We start from the raw sequence: 24,434 nt of genomic DNA on the forward strand, positions 1-24,434 counted from the left end.
GTTGGTACCCCACCTCACAACCCACAGGACCCAAAAGATCTGAAGGTGCCAGACACCAAAGGACACCCTCCAGAGGTCCTTTGTCCATGCCTTAACATGTCAGAGCCAAGTCCGGTCCAAGGAGCACCCACTGTAGATCGGGGGTGTCCTGGGGTACCAGCACATCCCTCAAATGTTCGATCAGGTTGGGATCTGGGGTATTTGGAGGCCAGGTCGACGCCTTGAGCTCTTTGTCCCGTTCCTCGGGTCATGCCTGAGCAGTTTTTGTGATGTTACGTGGTGCATGATGCATTTTCCTGCTGGGGGGCCACTGCCATCGATAAGTGCCGTTGCCTTGAGGGGGTTTACTTTGTCTGCAACGGTGTTCGGATGGATGGAGCGCATCAAGTAGCATCCACATGAATGCCAGGACCAAAGGTTTCCCAATGGAATATTGCACTGTAACAAGATGATCAATGTTATTCACTTCACCTACCTATGGTTTTAATGTTTTGGCTGATTGGTGTATAAATTATATCGGAAGCACTCTGGTTTCTATTTGTAGTCTGAGTAGTATTGACCAATCACATTTGAGTGGCAGGTAAATGGTCCGTGTGGAGAGGCGAAGCGCATTGGCCGAAATACAATCTCGATACCTATCAGCTATCGTCAGACGATGATTTAGCTTTATATTAGCTTCTTTTTTTTATTGATCTGTGCAGACGAGGTATCCATTATAGAGAGAAGTCGAAAAGACTGGCACATGGAGGAGGAAGTCTTGTTTTAGACTGAGCCTATAGTGACAAAAAGTGCAATGCTGAAGCAACTGGAAACTCCAAATTAAGAGATAATGATGCAAGAAAAATAAAGTACCAAGCCCCTTACCAACAAGTCGTAGTATTAATTTTATTTCAATTACACCCATCCCTGTTAAGTGGTATGAGCACCAGAGAAAAAGAAACAGATAAACTGAAATTACATCAACTGAATCAGATCTGGATGGCAGGTTGCCAAGTGAGTCATGTGACTTTGGTTAATTATAACTGGGCGGTGCGGTCTGCTGCAGAGGACACATCATAAACAAACCTCTGCTTGGTTTAAAAAAAGAAAAATAGGTCTTTTATTTTGGAAGGAGGATTGATGGAGCCACATGAGAGGCCAGTCGCCCTCAAAGGCCAGTGTGAGGAGTGCAACTGGAGACCTTCTGACACACACATCATCATCGTCATCAATGGACCTTTTGTCTGTGTGTGTGTGTGTGTGTGTGTGTGTGTGTGTTGTCCATTACCAGCCAGGTCTATGTTTCTATAGCTACACACACACACAGGCACGCACACACACAGACACAGTCATTATCCCTGAAAACCTAACTAAGGAGATCATATGACACTGCTGTCAATAGTTTTTGTGTGTGTGTGTGTGTGTGAGTGTGTGTCTGTCTGACCTCAGTGGAAATTCTCTTTCATATTAATACCAAAGACTCGAGACACACACGCGCACACACACACACACACACACACCATGTGCATCATCTTCTATAAGTCACTAAAATGCTTAAAAGCTACCATGAAGTCCTGATACCAGAAAAATAAAATTAAAACACACTACTGCAGCTTCGTGTGTGCTCAGACATGTTTGATCTGCCGTCCCATGATCCCCAGCTGCCTGAACACTCTGGTGGCGCTGCGGGAAAACTCACAGTCCCACATTCCTCAACGAGACACTAGAAACCCCGCTGGAGTCTGACAGAAGCTCTGGTTTGTCTTTGTTCAGCTGGTACACACTGCTTTAAAATCGGGGTGGAGTAGAGCTGTTTTTCAAAATCCCACACAAGACTGAACAAGCACAATTTCTAATCAGTCCCACTGCGAGCAATATTACCTCGTAAAGATCACTCTGTCTCATCCTGCAAGGGAAATAAGCTACCAGGATGCTAATACAGCAATCATGCTGCTTAATAAGTCAGCTTTAGAAGATATGAAGTTAAACTAGTCTTATCAAATGCTTAAAATCATCTTCAGCTTGAGGCAGTGGTAAGAGAATAAGGCTGTTATGTGTCTTAAAGGTCCAGAGTGAAGGATTAAATGGGATATATTGGCAGAAATGGAATACATTATAATAATTATGTTTTCTATAATGTGTAATCACATGAAAACAAGAATCGTTGTGTTTCTGTTACCTAAGAACGAGCGATTTATATCTCCATTAAGTCCGCCATGTTTCTACGGTGGCCCTGACCAAACAAACTCAACACTGGCTCTAGACAAGGCAATTCATGTTTTTGCGTCTGCCACCCTAGTTATAAGTCCTTTTGCGTCAAGCTGCATTGGAAAAACACTGATTTTGTTTAATGTGAAATTGATTCATTCAGTTTAAATCACCTAGTCCGTTTGTATCAGAGAGGAAGAGACTTCTGCGGATAATTCAGCGACAGGTAAAAAACTCCTTAACATCTGGAACTTAAGTTATCAGAGAAAAAAGGTGAGCACACATTAGCAGGTGCCGGGCTAGCTGCGCATCTGCGATAAGCTAAACAGCATCAAAGAAACACTTATTTGCAATGTGACACTGCTTTATGCAGTGTTTTTACTGGTTGACATCACCTGGTCCGTTTGTTTTGGAGAGGAGGAGATCTTTACTGGTAATTGAGCTCTGGGTAAAAACCTCCTAGACAAAGAACACGGAGGAATCTTAACCGTGGGTTCACATTTGGCACATGGGAGAAGTTTCAGCTGTTTGCAATCTGCAATCCTCACTGCTAGATGCCACTAAATCCTGCACACTGCTCCTTTAAAATGTAAGATAAGCAGTGACACTATTCCAAATATTACTGATGTTTCAATTAAATTCATGTATCCAATCACACAACTACACAGTCTGTAACTACGCTGTTTTATCACTCTCTTCAAAGCCAGACTCCACTGAGAAAAACAGTGATTTAACACTGATGAACACAGGAGCTGTTTGTCTACCACTGGCTCGGTCAGTTAGTTTGTTTGTATTATTTTGTGACTCTGGCATTTAAATGGGTTAGTCTGGATTCACTGAGGTCACACAATAACACAAACTAACTAACTGATCCAGGCAGCAATAGATCAGCAGCTCCTGTGTTCAGCAAGCTGAAGTTATTGTTTTTGTTGATGGATTCTGGTGGCTTTTAGAGAGCATAGATGGAGAACTAAAGCCGCTGATGGCCTCCCTGTATGAACAGGCTGTTTAACAGAAAGGTAAAGTGGTGAAAAAACTCTCAATATAGCGTACACTTAAACTGATGTTGACTGTTTGTTAGGTGGGACTCTTTTTGGAGGCTAATATGTCTTGCTGCTGCCCTCTTCCACAGCAGTACCTTGTGTAACTTCCATGTCTTTACTCCTGCTGCTTCTCCAAACTGGCAATAATGGTAAAGATTTGGGTTGTATGAGGCTCAGAGGTGTGGGATTAGAGGCTGGAAAATCATGTTCCTGGTGATCTCCACTGAATTTAACATAAAACTTAACTATTCATTTCCTTTTTTATGTTCTGCATTTGTGACGCATTTGTTTTTTTTTTTATGGCAGTTTGATGAACAAACACAATTGTGGAGTTAAATGTGTGTTAAAGCTTAATGTGTGCAAATTATCCACAGCAGATCTTTTAAGTAGCATTAACATTAGAGCGGTTTGAACAGAGTGGATGTCCTATTTGTGCCTGTCTCTGTGTGTGTGTGTGTGTGTGTGTGTGTGTGTGGGTGTGTGGATGTGTGTGCGTGTGTGTAGCTGGCTGACTGGCAGGGCTAATGGACTGCGACTGGCTGCAGCAGGCGGAGCGATGCTTATCAAAGTAAACTGGCCTACTGGGAAACACAGTCATTATACTGTTATTATACTGAGCCAGCTACTGGGTCACTGTGTGACACACAGTGGTCACACAGAATCAGAGTCATAACACATGCAGCTTTCATATAAAGTACTGTACATGACAATAAACAGTATGTTTGGTGGCAGCATTTTGCAGGATTCAAGAATGAGTCAACAACTGGCCACGGGCCAATAGAAAGCTAAGAGGCAGAAATGTGAGCTGCTGTTATTTGAAATGTTTTGATAAAGTTGCCTGAGTTTTGGTACCAAAGACAAACTATTAACATTCTGCAGTTATTTTAAAACAAAGAGCTGTTAAAATTTGCTTAAAAATATAATAGGAAATTCAAAAAATGAGATTTAAATCAGGCAAAATCTGACTGGTAAAGAAGTAAAAAAAATGAGTCAAACGGTGTCTCCCCACTTTGAATTGAAGGTACTCTGGTACCATTTCCTCTTCACGAGCAGGAGAGATGCTCTGTAGTGTGTGAGGATTTTATTACTGAACTCTGACTAGATTCATTGATAAAACCCTTTTTTATTTCTTTGACTCGGTACAAATCTGAACACTGATGATGACCAAAGGCACTAAACATTAGACTCACAGCTACGAGACTTGACCTGTAGGTTATTACAACAGTTGGTGGCTGCTCTGCATGAAATGAAATGAAATAATACATGATATATTCTTCTTTAATGTGTGTGTGCATGTGTGGACGTGTGTTTTACCTGAGCTGTGATTGTAGCTTGGCTCCTTTGGTTACAAAGTCCTCCCATGTTGGATAACTGGCCTGCAGCAAACACAGAGAACATCAAACATTAAACATCATACAAGTCTGGCCACAACAGGAGTCACTGAGTTTAACTGAGACATTAAACACAAAGCTTTGACAAAGTGGACTTTATATGAATAATCTTGACGAGCTTATGACCTTACTGAGGGAGATAGAGCTATTATTAAAGTATTAGTACTGCACCTGTCAGGTATTTCTCTGCGCAGGACTGGCGTATGTGAATTAGAGCTGCAACAATTAGTAGAACAACAGAATAATAATAGCAGAAAATGCTGTTTTAAGCCTCTCAAATATGGGGGTTTCCTGCTTTTCTCTGTTTTATATCATAAACTTAACATCTTTGGATTTTGGACTGACAAAACAAGGTAGATGTTGCAGGACCACCACAAAAATGTCTTGTTTTGTCACAAAAAATCCCAAACACTTTAGATCTTAAATAGCTGATGTGCATATTTTTCTGACTGCAATATATTCTGACATTTTATTGACCAAATGATTCATCAATTAATCTACAAAATAATCAGCAGATTAACTGATAGTGAAAATAATCGTTAGTTGCAGCCCTACTGTAGATACAATACTGACAACACTGAACTGACAGACGCACAATACACAGAAATATTTAATGTTAATCTCATTTTAATCTCACTGGTACTACGCCTGTCATGATAATTATGTTACTGACTTATCAAGGTCAGCAGAAATGACCAAGGTCATGTCCATATATCAAAAGATAGTGCCCCTAAAAAAACTATGTTGAGACACATTTTGCCATAATTTCTGGTTGAATTAAAAGTTTGTTGCTCCACTAGAGGGTCTACTCATTGTTATGCTACTATAATATCAATACATCAGTGACGTAAAATGGTCTTAAAATGGCAATAATGTTGTTTATTCCAATTATTTCTGGGACAATACATTGTCTATTAAAAGCACAACAGAGCTATGGGGTACACTTAACATAAACACTTCATGAAAAGGGACATTATATGAGAATATGAGAGTAAAAATGAGGTATATATGTGGTTTACTTTGCTATATTATAACATCTTAATGCTTACTGCTTTATTCTAACTACCAATAGAGGTGGTGTGTACAAGCTTGGCAGCACTAAAATTAACAAATGTTCGAGCCAGTGAGGATTAATGGACTGAATTGAGATGAATTAGAGAGTGAATCTAAATGAAAATGAGAATAAAGAGGATATGGGGAATAAAATGCAAAACAAGCAAGACAAAATCATCAGGGCGTAAAGACAGGACAGGAAGGAAGCGGAAAGTATGCAAAAAGAAAAGAGACAGCATGGCAGAATTAAAAGATTTGATTATTATATTCAGTTTAAAGAGGTCTGCTAATTGAAGTGCTGCTGAGAAATCAGTTATTCTCTGTTGACGAACCGATCGATCCAATAGTTGCAGCTTTTTCTGTGACCTTTTGTTATCTCTGAATGTCAAATACACTTTACAGTTTTCATATTGAGTTCCTGTGAACAGCAGCAGCAGCTCTGAACAGTGTAAAACAAATCAACAGCTGACTGAGCCGTGTTATTTTTGGATTCTCTGGGTTTCACACGAGGACAGAGGCAGGCCGACCATCAGGGCCAAAAACAAGCAAACCGATGTCGTGCAGCCGAGATTGATTCTCCATGAAGCTGCAGCTTTTTTTCTGAGCTCAAGATTGAACTTCATCACCAATGAGCCGTGAATCCTGTTTCAAGCCCACACTGACATGAATTTCATACACGTGTGAAATTCAGACCACCAGAAACTCAAAAGCCAAAATGTTAGAAAAGCAGCAAATAATCACAAGTTATATTAAACAGCCACAAATGTTCAACACACTGAGATTTTTTAAACTACTTTGCTGATATCACAGCACATCACTGAAAGTTGTTCAAAAGATCTACTTTCTCTAGAGAGAAATGTATTTCTTCCTTCTGCAGAATTAGGGAGTAAAAACAGTTTCTTTAGCTGCATTTTGCACCAGCAGCTGATTGATTATGCAATCTAAGGCTGCTTCGTGCTGCAGGCTCTGACCTTGGGTTACATCTGTGACCAACAGCTGCTGGTGCCGTGCTCTGGTTATTCAATTAAAAATGCAGGGAAGCCCTGTTGGAACGGAGGGCTGAATCCCACTTTCTCTCTCCTAAACCCGGTCACCCTGTCTGTCCTCTGTCTCCGCTGGTCCACCAGAGAGAGAGGATAATACCGATTTAACCCCTAACACCATGCCTTTAGCCTCTTAGCTCCACACCGCTAAAGCTGTTAGCCGGCCCCAGCTTCACAGCTAGCCAGGCATGCACACGGCATGGGGCTGACAGGTTTACTAGCTACAGGGATTTAGCACTGTGTGATGAAATACTGCAGGTGACCGGCCGAAAGCCTCTGGCAAACAACTAACAGTGAACCTGGGATAACTGGAAGAGGAAGGAAAATGGATTTCACTCCGAAAACTTTATTGATCCCTGCAGGGACAAAATACGTTAAGCCTCGGACAAAATTTATACTAGGATTAAGAGGGGAAAAAAGAACACAAGCTCAAGTGAAATTTAAGATAAACACATTTCGGATAAGCTGAACTTAGAAGTCATTTTACAGCATTTGTTAGAAAAGTGGTGTTTTTTTGTAGCTGAAATTACTGATGGTTATTGAATAGGTACATGTCAGCCTGCAAGTCACTCTAGATATGATGACATAGTGTGTTTTGAATTGAGAGCATTTATAATGTATTGTAATCTTTCCAAAAACATCATCTTATGCAAGGGTTTTTTCCCCCATCGCATTAATCTTTCAGATTTATCCATGCGTATAAAATTGCCTCACGGATAAATCTGCCTGGACCTGTATGGAACAAAATCTCTAGTGACTCGCAGCTGTGCCGCTGACATCTAATCACATTTATGTACATTTTTATCTGCTTCGTGTTGCTGTGCTCACAAGGCATAATGGTGTACGCATGTTCGCCTGGTATCATTCAGTGCAACCTGTAATCAAACAATTAGCCCTAATACACTTAGGCTTACATCTTCGCATGTGAAGATAAAATTGAAAGTGCAGGCGGGTCAGGCGTTGTCTGTTAGCAAATCGAACCAGAGGAGGGATGACACGCCATGCCAAAGTGACAATGAATAAAGAGCATTACTGGCATATTTTGACAGCTTATTTTATTTTATTATTTGACCATACTGTATGCATGTGTTGCAATGCCTTAATTTTTTACAGCAAGAGTAATGGCCAGTCATTTAATTCGGAGATATCTTTATCTCATTCACTTCTTTTGTATTTCCTTTGGCACAGAAAACACAGTCAAACCCCTACTGTTCACATGAATAACATTACACCTCCGTAGCTCTGACCCTGACTTCCTTCATGTAATGCTGGTTATCTAAGAAATGACGTCTATTCTACTTCAGCAGTCACTGAAGGTCACTCTGGTCGAGAGTGTCGAGCTACAAACAAAGAACGTACAACACTAAAATGTCCCTGCTGCTTGTATTTCAGTCTGTGCAGCTCCCGGAGGGCCCTCCTTGTTCCCACTGCCACTTCTCACCTAAACCTTAAATTCTGTCAGGATTTGTTGTGACTGTCAGGAATGTCACAGTCAGTCAGCAGACAAAATATTCCAGCAGCGGTTTTGCAGCGAGCAGGGCTGAAAACACCACGAGCAGACAGAGTATCAGGGTCCACTGCAGCCCGATACTGAGAGCTTTGGAGCAGTTGTGGCTAAATTAGGGACCTGGGGCCCACAAGGGTCAATGACTGTGTCCAGAGGGTTCCCCGAGACAGCTGCCAAATAAACAGCTGCGTACTCTCAGAAGAAGGAAATGTAACAAAAGGCAGTGACTGAACAGAGAGCAGAGCTGTCCCCAAATCAGGACTGTCAGAGTGGCAGCGAAGTTGGCACTTCAGAGTCATTAGGGACGCCCAGACTGTTCAGCTGTTGTGTTGTTATTGGCTGAAGAGATACGTGATCGGGAGATTTAAATTAATGCTCTCTGGTCGCTGATTGCATTTTGTGTGTGTGTGTGTGTGTGTGTGTGTGTGTTTATTGAGTTTCTAGGTACTCCACAGGTACTCTGTTTTGCGAATATCTCATCACACTTAAGTCCCACTCCTGTCTGCCCCACATGCCACATATACACCCACTGTCTGCCTGTATAGCACAAGTGAGGGGGAGAGAGATTACATTACGTACTTCAGTTGTCCTTCTAGACTTAAACCCATGTTCCACCAAAATTAGCATGTGTACACTGATTTTTTAAACACTAGAAAACACGCTACAAATAGGACCAGAGCTGTGTACATGGCTCTGCAGCAGACAAGTGCGCCTATTGGCTTTTTGTATTCTTTTTTTTCCCTGGTGTGTTACGTTTGACATCACAGATGGGCCGGAAAACAGGTTAGTAAACAGTTGAAAGCAGCATAGAGGTGAGTGGAAACAATGGTTACTTCTTTTTTTATATCACTTACTTATTAAGTCTTTCTTTCAAACTCGGTGCAGACTGATTTGGAACGATTTTTCGAGCACTACTTGGACAGAGATGGTTTAAGTTTAAGTTTGTGGCGGCCTGTCACTGCATCGCACCAGGAAAGGGGCTAAAATTAGTGCTTACACACAGGTGTTGTTTTTCCATCACTGCCAATTGGAGCCAGAGCTGATTAATCCCTGTGACTGTGAGTTATCTGACCCGGGAGAGAATGATGATTGTAACCTGTTCCATTAAAGTAAAAAAAAAAAACCAGATACTGGCGGGTGTTGCTGTTTTTTTTGTGCGGTGGGAAAGGGGCTTGAATATAGGCTACTTGTTGCATTGCTTCTTGGGAGTCCTTTGTACTGCTCCATTGACTGAATTAAGGCATGTTGTTCATAGAGAGGAGTCTGAGCGTACTGACTGAATTACGTTGGTATCACTTAGCACTGATTTATGTTAAATCCATAAGGTGCCAATTGTCGGTACTTGAGAACGCATCTGGGTGAGACTGCAGGGTTTAGACAAGAGGCAAAAGTGCTACAAAGCGCCCTGCAACCCAGAAGCTAGCCATGGAGCTACGGTGAGCCGCCAGGTTTAACTTTAGACAAGAAGCGTAAGCACCTTGAAACCAGGAAGCCAGTCAGTCATTCGTCTACAGCTCCGTTGGCTTACCATCGAGCCAAAACTATCACTGCAGCACCATTCTGCTGTGACAGTTTCACCGTCTGGTCCATTTACTTTTCTATATTACTTCAGTAATATCCTAGTATGACTGTTAGATGAAAACACATGCAAGCAGACAGACAGAAAGACACCTAAAAAGATGGTTCATTATATGTCGTGCTGAAATCGTAACGTACAGAAAATCAACTGACGACAAATTTGATAAACTGAAAAATCATTTGAGTCATTTTCATGATGTTAAAACACCAAACATTTATGACACAAATAAATCCTTGGTTGTTCAGAGTAAGCACTGGTTTCTTTTATCTGTGTTGGGATCTTCAGATCGCACCTGCTTTAATTTTAGACTTCTATAAACTCCACCAGCCTTAGAAGCTGCCAAAAACGCTTGTTTTAAGACGAGTGGGAACAGCCTACATGCTCCACTGGTACTGACACAGTAAACTCTATTCACTCCATGTATAGAAGATATGCAGAGCTGTTATCCTATCTGCTTAGTCAACCAGACAGCATGACCAGGTATACAGTTACTTTGGTCTGTGTGTGTGTGTAGTCACCTGCCATCAGCAGCTAATCCTACCATGATAATCCTGACTTGCTCTACTGACCGACAGAGCGAAAAGAGACAGAGCGCTGGGGAGGAACTGGCGTGACATCTCAGGAAAGTGCACGGCTGACCTGACTGAGTCTCGAAAGACCTTATTTAGTTACTCATTCAACTATGAGGCAGCTACTGAGATGGTAATTCATTCGTTTAAGCTATTAGTCAGCCAGAAAGGCAGTTAACACAGCTGTGATTGGATGTTTGAATATCAGTGAAGTGGGATGCAACAAACAATCAGTCTTAATTTATCTGAAGAGCATTTTCTCCATTAAAAAATGAACTGCTTCGTCTACGAAAATGAAGTCAATCACAATTGCTATTAAGAAATTTGTCCAACCAAACATTGTCAGCTAGGCTCGTAGCAGTTCCCTAATAGAGTCATTATAAACTATCATAGGTGCATTTTCCACAATAACACACACTGCACACTGTGTTGGCTAAAACTTGAAGCTGAGAGTAGCACGACAGGGTGAAACACACAGTACTAACTGATGATACTGGACAGAACCAAGCTCCCAGGAACAGCACCGGGCTCTGAAGTCCATCTGACCTGTAGACCGATCTGGGGAATTGCAACTTCCGGGTCCGTCACACAACCACGAGGCCAAAAAAGGCGTTACCCCCTAGACTTACACTGTGAAAGTCACGTGTGTAATTCAGCAGGAGGTACATCACCATCCTGGTAAGAACACTTAAATAGCCCTGCTTTAAATCATTACATCGCAAAAGTTGTAAAACTCACTGAAAGCCAAATCCAGGGTTACTTTTCTACTGTCATTCATTATAGCAAGCCTGACACAGAGTGGTTGGGAGGCGGGGTTAAAGGAAACGCTAGTGAGCTTGCACTATATGCCCACAGTTGCAATAGACCAAGGTAATCTTATATCTAGAAATCAAACTTTTGGCTCCATGCAACACTGAGCAACTTCAGTATGAATGAACGGGGCCCCACATCTAAAGCTATATCAATCTCTTTATACACTCATGGATAAAACACAAACTAGCTCACTGGAACTGTTGAAAACTACTGATAAAAAGAAGATTTATGCAAAAGAGCGTTCAAAAACCCTGCTATATGTAACTAACATTTACCTGGAGCAGTGTTTCCTTCTCTGTTTGGTGCCTACAGCATCCAACATGTAACTTTAAGTTGTGAGAAAGATGAGCCCTGGACACAGCCTCAGACACACTACCCCCACTGCAACTGTGCGTTGATACGTAGGATGTTAGCATGTGTCTTTTACAACAGCTGACAGACAACAAACTGATCTGCTTTTAAATTTTTCTTGTTTCTCTGCATGTACTTTGGTTTACAAACAAACAAAAACACCTTTGTTCATTCAGCTTCCTGCTTTACCTTTTCATGTGCAGCCACGCATGCTGCTGACTGCCAAGTAACTGCTGCATGTGCATGTTTGTTTGTGTGTTGATGACTTCCAGATAATGTGCCAACAGTTTGGAGAAATGTGGGTATTACAGAGGAAGAGAAAAGCTATGAAGTATTTTTCAGTGGAAACAGGTTCAACGCAGAGGAGTTCAACCTCAGGAAAAGACTTGAGACTTGAAGGCTGGAAGATGCTGGTCTTGCTCGTCTGTAGGTCACGAAAGGTGCACATCTGACATTCAGGAACATTTACACTCGTACAGTTTGGGTTGAACATGCTCCAGTCAGCTCCAGTATTTCACGTTCAACCTGCCTCTCGACAGGACGTTGGATCAACCAATCAGCTTCTGCAACCCTCAGTGACCTGTGACACCCTTGTCTACATAAATCTGTAGAAACCTTTGCAGAAGTATAACTCTTACATGATTCGCCTGCCACTTTCGCTTTGCAGCAGCCAAACAGATGATAAGAATATGCTGGGACGACAAATTTCAGCCTGTAAACACTTTTACTTCCTCATTAGAAACAAATCTCCTTTACTGTGTCCTTGCGTCAACTACTGCTTTGAGAAGAAAAAAGCTCTGGTGTTATTAGGGGATAATTGTGACTCTGTTTTCAATGCAGCTTACAGAACTAAAACTCTGTTAAAGTGGAAACAAGCTGATATCCAGAGGAAATTCAGCCATCTACCATTTTGTCATACACTTCTGACTAAGTGGTTGCAGGAGGGGAAATATGCTGGTTTGTGATGTATGGGAATATTAATGATCCACTTATCATAAATCGTTAAGTGTCACAGAGCGTAGAAAGCATTTGTCAGAAGAATGTGACGCTGAAAATTCCTCTGAAACCAGTTTGAGAGTGAAACCTGACTGTTACACACCACAGAGGATTGTTATTACCATCACTTTTGTTTTACCTTCTGCTTATCAAGAGAAAACACTATTCAAGCTTTGTGTGTGCATTTTATTCCCACCATGTCTGCGTCAGGCTGGTGTTATCCTTTATCATTCTCACTGTGAATAAATCCAGTGAGCGTCTTTTAATACTTTACAACTTCCCTACTCTGTCTGTGGCTCTCAGCCCAAAGCCCATTGGTTCCTACTGAAGACATAAATCTCACACACAACATATAGTTACGTTTCAGCGAAAAAGGCTCGGTATATACGCGCTACGTAGCCCAAAATACACCGGACATTTTGTCCACTGCCCTGGCAATTATGTCTCAGACAAAGAGTCGCCATAATAACGCAACTCTGCTGAAGCAACAGTGAGAGAAAGAGGTTGAGAGACTGTTCAAACAGCAGGTCGATGGTTTGTTTGACGTTGTGTTTGAGCAACTCTGGTTGACTCAGAGAGAGAAAAAAAGAGAACGAGGGGAAGGTAGACAGGTAGGGTGTGTCAATATCAGGCTAATGGTTTGTTCAGAGAAGTCCAACATGTGCAACACAACAGACTGTCTGGAGCTTTATCTGTGAAACAATGAGGTTTTTATTAAGTGACATAAATAGACAGAGGAGAGCATGGACTTTCTATTCCTCTTATCATTCTTGCATAAATCACGATCTTCTATTTCTTCAATACCAGCAGCAGGCAGATCACTCCCATTCACATCATGGTGTAGGAGCTGCTATAGACCACTCTTTTCTCTTTTCAATACTTAATTTCTTCTCAAAGTTAAGTGTATCTGAGAGGCAGAAAGTCACCTCTTAGCTCTCCCAGCTGCCCGGCTCAGTCAATCGATTTCCAGACCAAAATCTTGTGGTGAAAGCTGAAGTCGTGCAGCCTGCAGTGAGGCTGAGTAAAGAAATTAAAGATTTATCTCTACACTGCTTTCTCCCTCTTTCTCTCTACAACAGCAACTGTCTACGGAGGACAGGTCAACTGGACCTCAGGTCTGCATTACGCTGGCTGTTGTTCCGTCATCAGGCTGACAGGTTAGCAGCAGAACGACAGACATAAAGTACCATCGGCAAATTCCTCAAACAACTAGACTGCTAAAAGACAGCCAGACTTTGTGGAACTGTAGCATGATAACCTAGACACACAAAGGAAGATGATAGAGATGGCCATCCACAAACACAAGAGTAAGAGCTTCTTCTAAATGGAATGGTCAAAAAGGCACTTAGCTGGGAAAACAAGACTGTTTTCGGGATAATTTCAGTCTGTAACAGTTTTCAAAAATGTATTTTATTCTTGTTTTAAATGAAGAAAGCTCTAAAATATCCACGATGAGTTGAGTTTGTCACCAGTATGTGAACTGTCAGTGACTCTTTCAAGTCTCCAAATTCCACCAATATTACTTTTGTTCGTTTGGCTTCAGGATCAGAGGTCAGGTAGAAGAGGCTGAATCACTCCCTCATGGATAACTTGCTTGTTGCCTGCGTGTTACCCCCAGTTTCCACATACTCCATCTGTGCTGCACTACGCAGCGCCATGGATCTGGAGCGGCGCGTACCCTTGCCTACTGGATGCGTTTCTGGAGCACCGCACCGTGTAACTGCGAAATCACGCGATAAAAAGGCGGCGCAAATTAGGGGGTAAAGGACTGCAGGTCTTATCTACGAATTGTGAGCAGAATTCTTCAGTCGTGGGAGATGTCTCTTTCCACTGTTAGTATTTTAAGTATTTTCAGGACACATCATGCCTTTATTACAGAGATGACAAGAGAGTAGGCCTATCACAAGAACTACTTTTTTTGACGATATATATAGTCCCAGAAATTGTGATAAAAAGTACTGTCATTTCTAGACCATTTTATGTCACTGATATCATGATGATATAAAAGCATAATAATGCAAGTACACTTTTCTGCTTGTTGCTGAAGTATGTCCTACTCTGCTATGATAGGTGGTGATATGTCTGCTGTCAGCTTGTTAGCATTGGGCCTTTTTCCAGTTGACCTACATCACAGACCAAACAATCAACAAAGAAGTTCGCTACGATTAGCTAGCAGCAAACTGGTATGAGGGTGGACAACTTTACAGCTCTGAACATGGAGACACAGCATAAACTGTGTTGCCTCGTCTGTCCAGTGATGCACGGTTCTGGATGTAGATTTCTTCATGTTGTTACCAGCTTCTTCTTCTTCTGCTATACATTTAATGCTATTCGACTTCCAAGTCTAAGCCCGGGATGGAAACTGTGGAGCATGAGCTGAGCGCCTCGGCCAGTTAAGGTATGATTAAATAAATACATACAGGAGTAATTCAGCGCCCAGCATAGTCTGGCTTTGAGAAATTATATTTAGTACGATTTCAGTCGGACTAACATGTTTACATGTTTCAAAAATCCGGTTTTAGTTGGACTGACACAATAAATCGAATTCTCTAATGCCATGTAAACATACTGACTGATATTCATGCTCAACCTCCAACCGACAGTCCTAAGAAGTCCATTTCTGTAGACTCATCAGCATAGTCACTGAGTTGTTCAAGTCAGGGATGATATCACTGTCAACATCTGAAACACCAACAGATGAGTAACACATTTTTGGGAATGTGCATCTATGACACCATGGTGGTGACCTCAAGTTTCTGAGGTTGATTGCCGGTTTATGAAGTTGAACTCGGGTAACTGTCTTGCAACTTCCCACATGGTTCTCTGTGAAGAATCAGACTCAAAGTGATGTCAGTGAATGTGTGCTGAATGTGGAGTCTGTAGTAGTTTCATGTCCAAACCATGAAACTACTACGAATTAAGTGTTTGTTTCTTTTCTTCCGTTCTCCTTCCCTCTTCTCTATCATCTATCTTTCTGCCACAGTGTTGCCATGGGTTCCTGTTGGTGTAGAGAAGAGGAAGTAGATAGCAGCTGATCTCCATGTGACTTTTGTCTATTTCGGTTTCTTTGCATACCATTTGTGTATCTCCTCTGTCTCCGGTCGTGTCACTCAGTCTCTTACTCGTCATACATCTGAACCTCCATTTAATATAATTCTTAGATCAGCATGAGAAAACACTGCCACTACAATAAAGCAAGTCAAATATGTCACATCCTGAAGCTCAAGTGATAAATACCTCCGTTTTTAAGGGCAAACTTATTTCCAGCATATCTCTAAATTTTCAACGACCACATTTTGCCTTTAAAAGCTCAAACTTCCTTTTTACATTCGTTCATAAAACCTCCACCTGAAACAACCCTCATGGTCCTCAAACTGCAGCTCCTGCTGGTAGCTCCATCAGTGGGTAATGATGTTGTAAATCCACACCCTCCATTGAGCTGCAGTCATCCATACTGTCTCATCACCTCCATCTCACTCTACCTGTTGACTCACGTTCATCCATCACTCTGCCTTCCTTCCAAACTTTCCACACACAGCTCAAGTCTCTGGCTGTGTCTCCAAAGTCGTATTTCTAGACTGAACACGTCGGGGCGGATCTGTCTGATCTAAAAGGCCCCTTCAAATGAAGCTGAAAGAAGCAGCCATCTTTAACTGAGTTTGAGGGGCACAAGCAGTGTGCTCCTTATTTATTTATTTGATAGTGACAGCGGCACAGAGCCCGAGTCCTGATATCAGCAGCCTCCTTTCTGTGAGCTTTGGCAATAAAATGTCTAAATAGGGGTTTAATTCATCCGAAAAAGTGAAATGTTGAGCTTTACTATTCATCATATCCCAATTTATCCTAAGACTGCTACAGCCTGTAATATTAGAAGTGGCAACCTCCCTGATTACAGTAAAGTTAAACAATATATTTGTTGTTTGCATTTAAAAAAACTCCAACTCCTATGATTTTTTTTCAGCTCAGCAATGTACGTACTATACATCATCCTAGCTGTTTTTACCTTCATGCCTTGCTCACACTACACAACTTCATCCCTGATTTTCCAGTCATCTACAGTTTTTGGAGCTCTTTAACAAAAGCCCAAATCAGAGGCAGATTGGCTCTTGAGCGCTACACATGAACGTGATTGGTCACAGATGCACCTAGCAGGCTAAATATCTGGACCTGTTAGGGACCTTGTCGGCAGACTACAGGCAATGAGAGAGCAAGACACAGGACTGCGTGCGGCGGTTGTCTCCAAGGTGTGAGTGTAAAAGAGAGAGAGGTGGAAGAGAATGTGGAAGGTGGACTATTGCATGCAATCTTTCTGGAACTCATTAATAACTTCAATAAAAATGCTGCTTTGATCACTTGATATTTTCTAGGAACCCGCCTGACGCACAGTGTGAGTGTAAAAGAGAGAGGTGGAAGAGAATATGGAAGGTGGACTATTGCATGCCCGCCTGTCGCACGGCGTGAGTGTAAAAAAGAGGTGGAAGAGAATGTGGAAGGTGGACTATTGCATGCCCGCCTGACACACGGTATGGGTCAACTTGCACCTGACAAAGTCATCTGGGATTCCTCATGGTTTAAGATCTTGATCTTGCTGCTTATTCATGTAGTGTGAAAACTACAACTTCAAGACTCCCGATTACAAGACAGCAAGTTGTGTAGTCTGAACAATACATCGATCTCAGCTTAGCTTTAACTATCATCCACCCATGCTATTTAGCTACTCAACTGGCCTTAGTTGGTCAGTCCTATGACCTGTCATAGTCTCAAGTTAAATGGTGATAAAAACAGATATAATACAATAATAAGGATTAAACAAGAATAAACAACCTTACATATTTTTTAAACTTACTATCCCTATCAGAACTAGTGGAGTAAATCACACTACATAATGTTGAGTAAGACTACGGATGCTTAATAATGTGCATTATTACAAATACAGTCATTTTAAAATACAGATATGTTTAACAGAGATGTCCAAATCAAGTTATTTCAGCCCAATCCCAATCAGAGACATTCAAATTTCACACTGACGGTAACGAGTTCGATAATATAGTACATCTTACATAACAGTTGATTAAATATGTATGACACATTGCAATAAGTGCTTGTTCTTCAGGAGCTGCTTGACCCAAATCTCAGTTGGATCGGCTTTCTTTTAACCAATACTTGATTCATTAAAAACATGAACAAACTACATGATTTTAAAAGGTACAGCTCTTTTATTTTGAAAACAAATATACTGTACATATTTCTAAAATATTCTTATTGTAAAATATTCTATTTTATTTATGTTTCTTAACTTCTGCTTTTTATATTTTTCATTCACTCTTACTCTGTTTATTGTAATGCCCCAAAACACCAAGGTAAATTCCTTGTATGTGAAAATCTACTTGGAAATAAACCTGACACTAATTCTGATTAAAATATTCCCAGATCGGCCCCAATTAATAATCCTTGTGAGGTTTTCTCTTCTCGTTTTTTTTCCTAACTCATCATTTCCTCCCTTCTGCCTCATCTTTTCATCCTGTCTCAAGTTCTTCCTCCTGTCTTGTATTTCCTCAAATGTTCCCTTATTTCCTTTTATAACTCATCCCTCCTTCCTCTTGTCCTTATCAGACACACCTCTGCATGTGTGTGTTGCCATGTGTGTATTTCTGTAATATGTGTTTGTTGGCCAGATTTGAAGTGCGTGCCTTCTGTGTGTGTGTGTCCGTCCACGCCTACATTCACCTCAGGCTGCCTATTTTCCTGTCAGCAGTGAGACTTCTCTGAAATCAACCACTCCCACACACACACACACACACACACACACACACTATCAGGAACTATAAAGTATATCACTGATGTGACTAAGCCTTGGTAACATCACATCACATCACATTATGGCCTGTAGTTGCAGGGTGTGTTTTTGTATATATGTGTGTAAGTGCACAGTTGTGTGTGGGAAAAGCCTGCATTTTACCACACACACACACACACACACACACACACACACAGTAAATTATATATAGACAAGACTGATTATAAAACACAGTAACACAGTCATAACCACTGTTTACTACAGTGTGAGTGTGTCCATGAAGAAATCGAACACGGCTGCAGCTCAGTGTTGAAAGCTATTTGCTATTCTCCACACACACGTACACTTACACACACACTGCTGCCATCTCATTCTCAGTTCACCTTCAGTACACAGCACAGGACAGATTACACACACACACGCGCGTGTGCACGCACACAAATGCATTCACATAACCACGCACACATTTTTACCTAATACACTCTGGAGGAAGGAGGGCACAGCAACGGTTGTTTTGAGCGACAATTTCCTTTGAAGTCAAGTTAACGAGGAGAATAAATCTAATACTCAAACATTCATGAAATCCTCGTGAACAGTGAATTTTATCAGGAGGAGCTGGTGAGGCTAGTGAGGGATAAATGGAGAGAAGGAATCAAGGAGGAATTGGAGAAGAAGTGGAGCACACATGGAACAGAAAATGCAGACATCATGACACAGACAGAGTGAGAGTGAAGGAGCGTACTGAGCATGTCAGGATGGAGGAGTGGGGAAGGTCGATGGCTCATAATGTCACACCTGATATCGCTGAGACGGAAATCAATAAGCTGTCTGTCTCTCTCTACTAAAACTTAAAGGTCCCGTGGAGCTGCTTCAGGACGGGGAATTTTCAGCTGAGCTGTGACGTGCTCCATACATCAAACAGGAAGTTGGACAGGATGCAATAAGGCCAAGGATTAGAATCTACATTTTAATCAGTTTTACTAATGCAGAAAGACGACACATCATAACATTACTGACCACTTGGGAATCTTTCTTTGTCTATTTAAATTTAAAATTAATTATAAATATTTATTATAATAACAATATAAAACATAACTTAATTATAGAGCTACTGGATTGTCACATATTCTTTAATTAAATAGAGCACAGACATCTGATTTAAAGGGACAGTTCACTCTTACCTGTAGTGCTGTTTATTAGGGATGCACTCGATGACTGATAACCGATACCAGTGTTTTATATTGTTGTTTTGTTGTTTTTTTATTACCCACTTTATTGCCAGGGAAATAAAGAAATCGACATTATAACAAAAAATGGACTCTTTTAAAGTCATTCAGTCCTTCATTACACTACCTTTGAATAAACACAAATTCAATTATACAAATTTATGATACAGCCTTTAAAATAACCCTTTTTTCACATTAAAAAAACTGCTTCAAAAGCCCTTTTTTTATATATATGTAATAGATTATAATTGCCTCTGTAATATAAAATTTCTCTGTCAAAATATCTGTATTTTTCTGTCTTGCCAAAAAGTACATTTCACAAGATTACACTGAACACATCATGAGAACATTTTCATTTACCATCGCTCAATACTCATCTTTACTGAACAGAGCTTAAACGTATCATAATGTAACTCAATGCTACCTCTATGAGCTGTAAGTTGTGGCCACTGGCTGCTAACAGCTAACCTTAACTAGCTCTCCTCCTGCTGATGTTAACACAGATAACAGACATCTCTACAGTCGGTATCTCCAACACGCGGCAACTCACACCAGAACAATCTCGCCTGATAAACAGCACCACAGGTAAGAGGCATTTTAGGATGAACAGACAGAAACTGAAAATCATCTGCACCTACAGTTTCTGTTCTTGACCAGTGTAACCTTTCTTCGCATGTTATGATAACTCCATATTTACGATGTCGACATTTTTCACACTGTGTAACAACAAAACCAAACATATTGGTCCCTTGAATGTGATCCAACAGATGCTGCAGGGTTAAACAAGCCCACACTCACAGCTCTGGGGGTGCGTTCACACTAAGCCAGCTAAATCGGAAATATTTTTCACAGTGTTTTGACCTTCCATCCACACTCCACCAACACTTTCTTACACAAACACTGAGCCTCCTAAAAATTCTCCAAAGCGGATGAATCTAAAAAAAACCCCTTTGGTTTAACAGCCTGCTCAGACGGTCAGGGGCTGTGTGGGAAACCGTTGTTCTGGGCGACATTTTTAAGTTTCCTTTGTCACCCCTGACCTTCTCCATCATTATAGCCTTTAACACGATGCAGCTGTTCTAACATATCAGCATACTGGATATCTGCAAAAATTCAATATCGTGCATTCCTAATTGTCACTGTATTGTAGGTTGTGCTAATTTCCGGGGTGACTGCTCATAACACCATCTCAATCCACGATGGCAAGACAATACAAAAGTGTACCGCCGATCCTCTCTCTCTGAATACTGTCAAATAGTCACCTGAATGTGGGTGAAAAAACAAATTGATGTTGTTTGTGATATCGTATTTTGTTGGGTGTTGACGACACAATTTCAGTGAACAAAATGAGCCAAACTTAAACTAGTAGTCGTGTAAACAGATAGTTAAGCAATGCCGTCTTGAGCAGATAATTAACTCACCCTAGCTCGTGTGTTTGTTGTAATCTGAGTTTCTCTGTTTGTTGTTATGGAAGACAGTCCGGCAACACATGCATGTTAGGACGTATTCACACTGGCGCTATTTGGTCCGCTTAAAACAAACCCTGGTCCACTTCCACAGATAGTTAAGTTCGTTTGGCGTGGTGTAAATGCTCATTTGAACTCTGGTGTGGACCAAACGAGCGAACCCTGGTCCGCTTGAAAACTGGGGGTCTCGGTTCACTTGCAAGTGAACCCTGGTGCAGTTTGCTTACAGGGGGAATGCAAACAGACTATCCAGCGAACCAAAGAGAGGAAGTGACATAGAGCGCAATGCATTCTGGGTAGAAAAAACAAAACATAGCCATCAACGCGAACCAGGAGAAGCCGTTTTTAAATAGTTTAGCGAGAGGATGACGGTAACAGATTTAAGCAGTCGGCAGCTCAGTGTCGCATCAAGGTAAAAAAAACTGAGACAGCAATATATTAAGGTCCGTGACAGAAGGGGCTGGATTTCCGTTTTCGGTCCTGGCCAATCAATGAGCCAGGTTTTCTTCTTCCTCATGCTTTTTTTCTTCCTGGTCAGTGGTCGTTTTGGACAATACCGCCCTCAAACGAGCAGCTGTTGTAACAGTGCGACGTTGTCCAGGCGGTTTGGTCCGCTTTAAAAAGTGCAGTGTGAAAGTGAACCGAACCAAATGGAAAGGTGCAAAATTTTTCGACATTCCCCGCCCAGTCGAACCGAGTCCCCCGGACTACCCTGGTGTGAATGCGCCCTTAGTGTTTGTGTGTGTATCCCACTGGGTGGCTGACTGCCGGCATTTTGCACAGCGCTCATATACCGCTGATACAGCATCCCGACCAACATCGGCATCGCAAAAGCATGGCACCCGCCCTCTGGTTTCCCCCCAGGTTAATACTGTTAGCTCTGTCCACATTGTGCTGTTTGACTGTTAGATGTTATCTGTCATCTGTTAGCTGCAGATGATCTTAACAAATAATCTGTTTTCATCACTTGGTGCTTTGACACACCTCAGTCTGCTGAAATGTATTTAAGCTGGTTATCTTGTGGAAACTTGTATCACAACAATACGAAAATATCTTCTTAAGCTTTCCTTTAAATGGCTGCTTGGTTAATTCATGAAATGACCTATAATCTGGAACAGGCCTCTGTGCCTTCACGTCCACAGGCTGATTCAGAGTTTGAGCTCTTCACAGGCGTGTTATGATACCCTGAGGAGAGATTTATCTGAACAGTAACTCTCTACTTAATTAGACATGACTTCTCTCTGTGCGTGTGTGTGTGTGTGTGCGTGTGCATGTGGCAGATGGAAGGAGTGCCCCCGTTGGTTTTGTGCCATGTTGGTGAAATACCAGGATGTGATGCCACAAGCTCTGAATCACACACACACTCCACCATAACCATCCCTCTTTCTTCCCTGTTATCTGACAGCAGAAGTGACTCATGTGCTACTGCTCGCTGGCTTCACCACAGGATGTCAGCAAGTTCCATCACGTTACATCCAAGAACAGAACGAGAACTGCCTCATGTTCCTTAAACTCTTCATCTTGTGGAGCTCTAACCTCTCAGGTAACTCAGGTACCTTTCCATCTGCTTGGATGTTCTGTTTAACAGACAACTTTAACCTTCATCCTGATTCAGTCACATAAATTGGCAAACTCTGAGTCATCTGAAGATCCTCTCTTACACAATATTCCTGTCTTTGTGACGGCTGAATCATCATCATCTGTGGTTTGATAAGTTGCATTTCCAAATAATAGGACATTTGGCCTCACGCAAGAACCACTTGAACAAACAGAGCTGTTGTTAAACTGACTGATTTAAGAGAATTTGTGGCATTTAACATTTTTTTCTTCGGTATGAATGAAATTTAGGAGAGGTCCAGACCTGTTGTACAAGTCAGCAACAGCAGTCTTTCTTTCTCCTCATACTGCCTTGATCTAAATGAATTTTGAGTTTAATAGGGGGCCAAAATGAACTAAAATTAGGCATAAGTAAGACAAACTTAATGCAAAATTACTGTTCTGCCATCACCGTGACTTGTCAGGTTAATGAGTTTCTTTTTTTGGCATATCAGTAACTTCTACAGTTCAGTAATAGCTGAAATATGTTGTCACTTTGACAGCTGCCTCAGGGTCTTTCTGCAGGTCACTCTCTAGTATCATCCTCTGCTGCACCCAACAGTTAACAGTTTTAAACCCCACAGTAGGTTGAACAGTCTCTCATCTTTTTCTCAGTTGATGTCTTTTTGCATCCAACGCTACATCACATGATTCCCTCTTTATGACTGTAACAGTACAGCACACTGCTCCAATGACACATCACCAGCAGCTGTGCTATTAATATTTAATAGTTTTGGGTTCTCTAATACGACACTGTAAAACTTGTCATCTTTTTGAATACTAATTTCCAGCTCTGCAGTATCAAACCCCCCCTTTTACACTTCCTGTTCAAGGCAGAAATGTCGTGCTGTCATTCCGCCTTGGCGTTCTGTATAAAAGGTACGATCACAGAATTAGGGGACAGACTTGTTTCACCTCTAGGCCAGCAGTGGTGGGAATAACAGCGCCAAATTGATCGTGTAAATAGCTAGATAGCTGGCAGGACAGAACATGTGTTATGTTATGTGTTCAACCCACTGCAGGGGGATTTAAAAGGCAGCTAATAACAGTCATATTTGTCATGTCATTCCATTAGTATTGTTTAGAAAGTACTGCCCGACACATGTTACATGTCACACTGGAGGCTGACACCATTGTGTTACACATCACACCCTTTACGCTTCTTTTGCCTCCGTAACGCCGGCATGCTGTTTAAAAATCACAAACTGGGATGGTGCGTAGTCAAGGGTCTTTGTTGCGGCCATACTGCAGGATCTCTGTGTGAAAAGGGCGACAGTCTTCTTTTTACACTTCCCAACAAAAACGGAGGGGAGCAGGAAGGCGATATATGGCGATCCTAGCGACCAAGTGTCATGAACACAAAACATTCATCAGGCAACTTTACGATGGGTTTTTCCAGTTAAGAGAGTTTGGTGAATCTGAATTGTAAAACTGGTGCAAGAGAGCCTCACAGAAGAAGAAGTGGAGGATGAGAATACGATTTCTGAAGAGAAATTCTTGCAGGAGGCCGGATGTGGTAAATAATAAAAGCACATGATTCCACCTAAATCAGATCCAAAGTGGTTTATACGTCGAATGTTACACCATGTGGAAAAAGAGGACTACCACAGAAGCAGCTACACATGCGATGCAGGAGTATTGATGCGTCCATATTTTTTTTATCTTGACAGAAACACAGTGTGTGCAGTATTCCAGACAGCAAGTCAACACTCAGCCACGATCTGTCCAATCTGAAGATTACCTTCATTACTCATTAATCTGCACTATTTACTCCATTAATCTACAAGTTGCTAGGTCTGTAAAACATCAGAAGATAT

General features: G+C 41.5%; 1 protein-coding gene across 2 annotated transcripts in view; it reads right to left on the reverse strand.

Moving 5' to 3' along the window:
* Positions 1-24,434, reverse strand: part of mtss1 (MTSS I-BAR domain containing 1) — a 74,540-nt gene that overhangs the window by 47,384 nt on the left and 2,722 nt on the right. For both annotated transcript variants that reach the window (XM_049578298.1, XM_049578289.1), the window contains exon 2: positions 4,545-4,606. In XM_049578298.1, coding sequence (XP_049434255.1) covers positions 4,545-4,606 — 62 coding nt within the window. The remainder of the gene's footprint in view (positions 1-4,544; positions 4,607-24,434) is intronic.

This window comes from Epinephelus fuscoguttatus, linkage group LG1 (genome assembly GCF_011397635.1).
Source record: "Epinephelus fuscoguttatus linkage group LG1, E.fuscoguttatus.final_Chr_v1".
NCBI classification, from domain to species: domain Eukaryota; kingdom Metazoa; phylum Chordata; class Actinopteri; order Perciformes; family Serranidae; genus Epinephelus; species Epinephelus fuscoguttatus.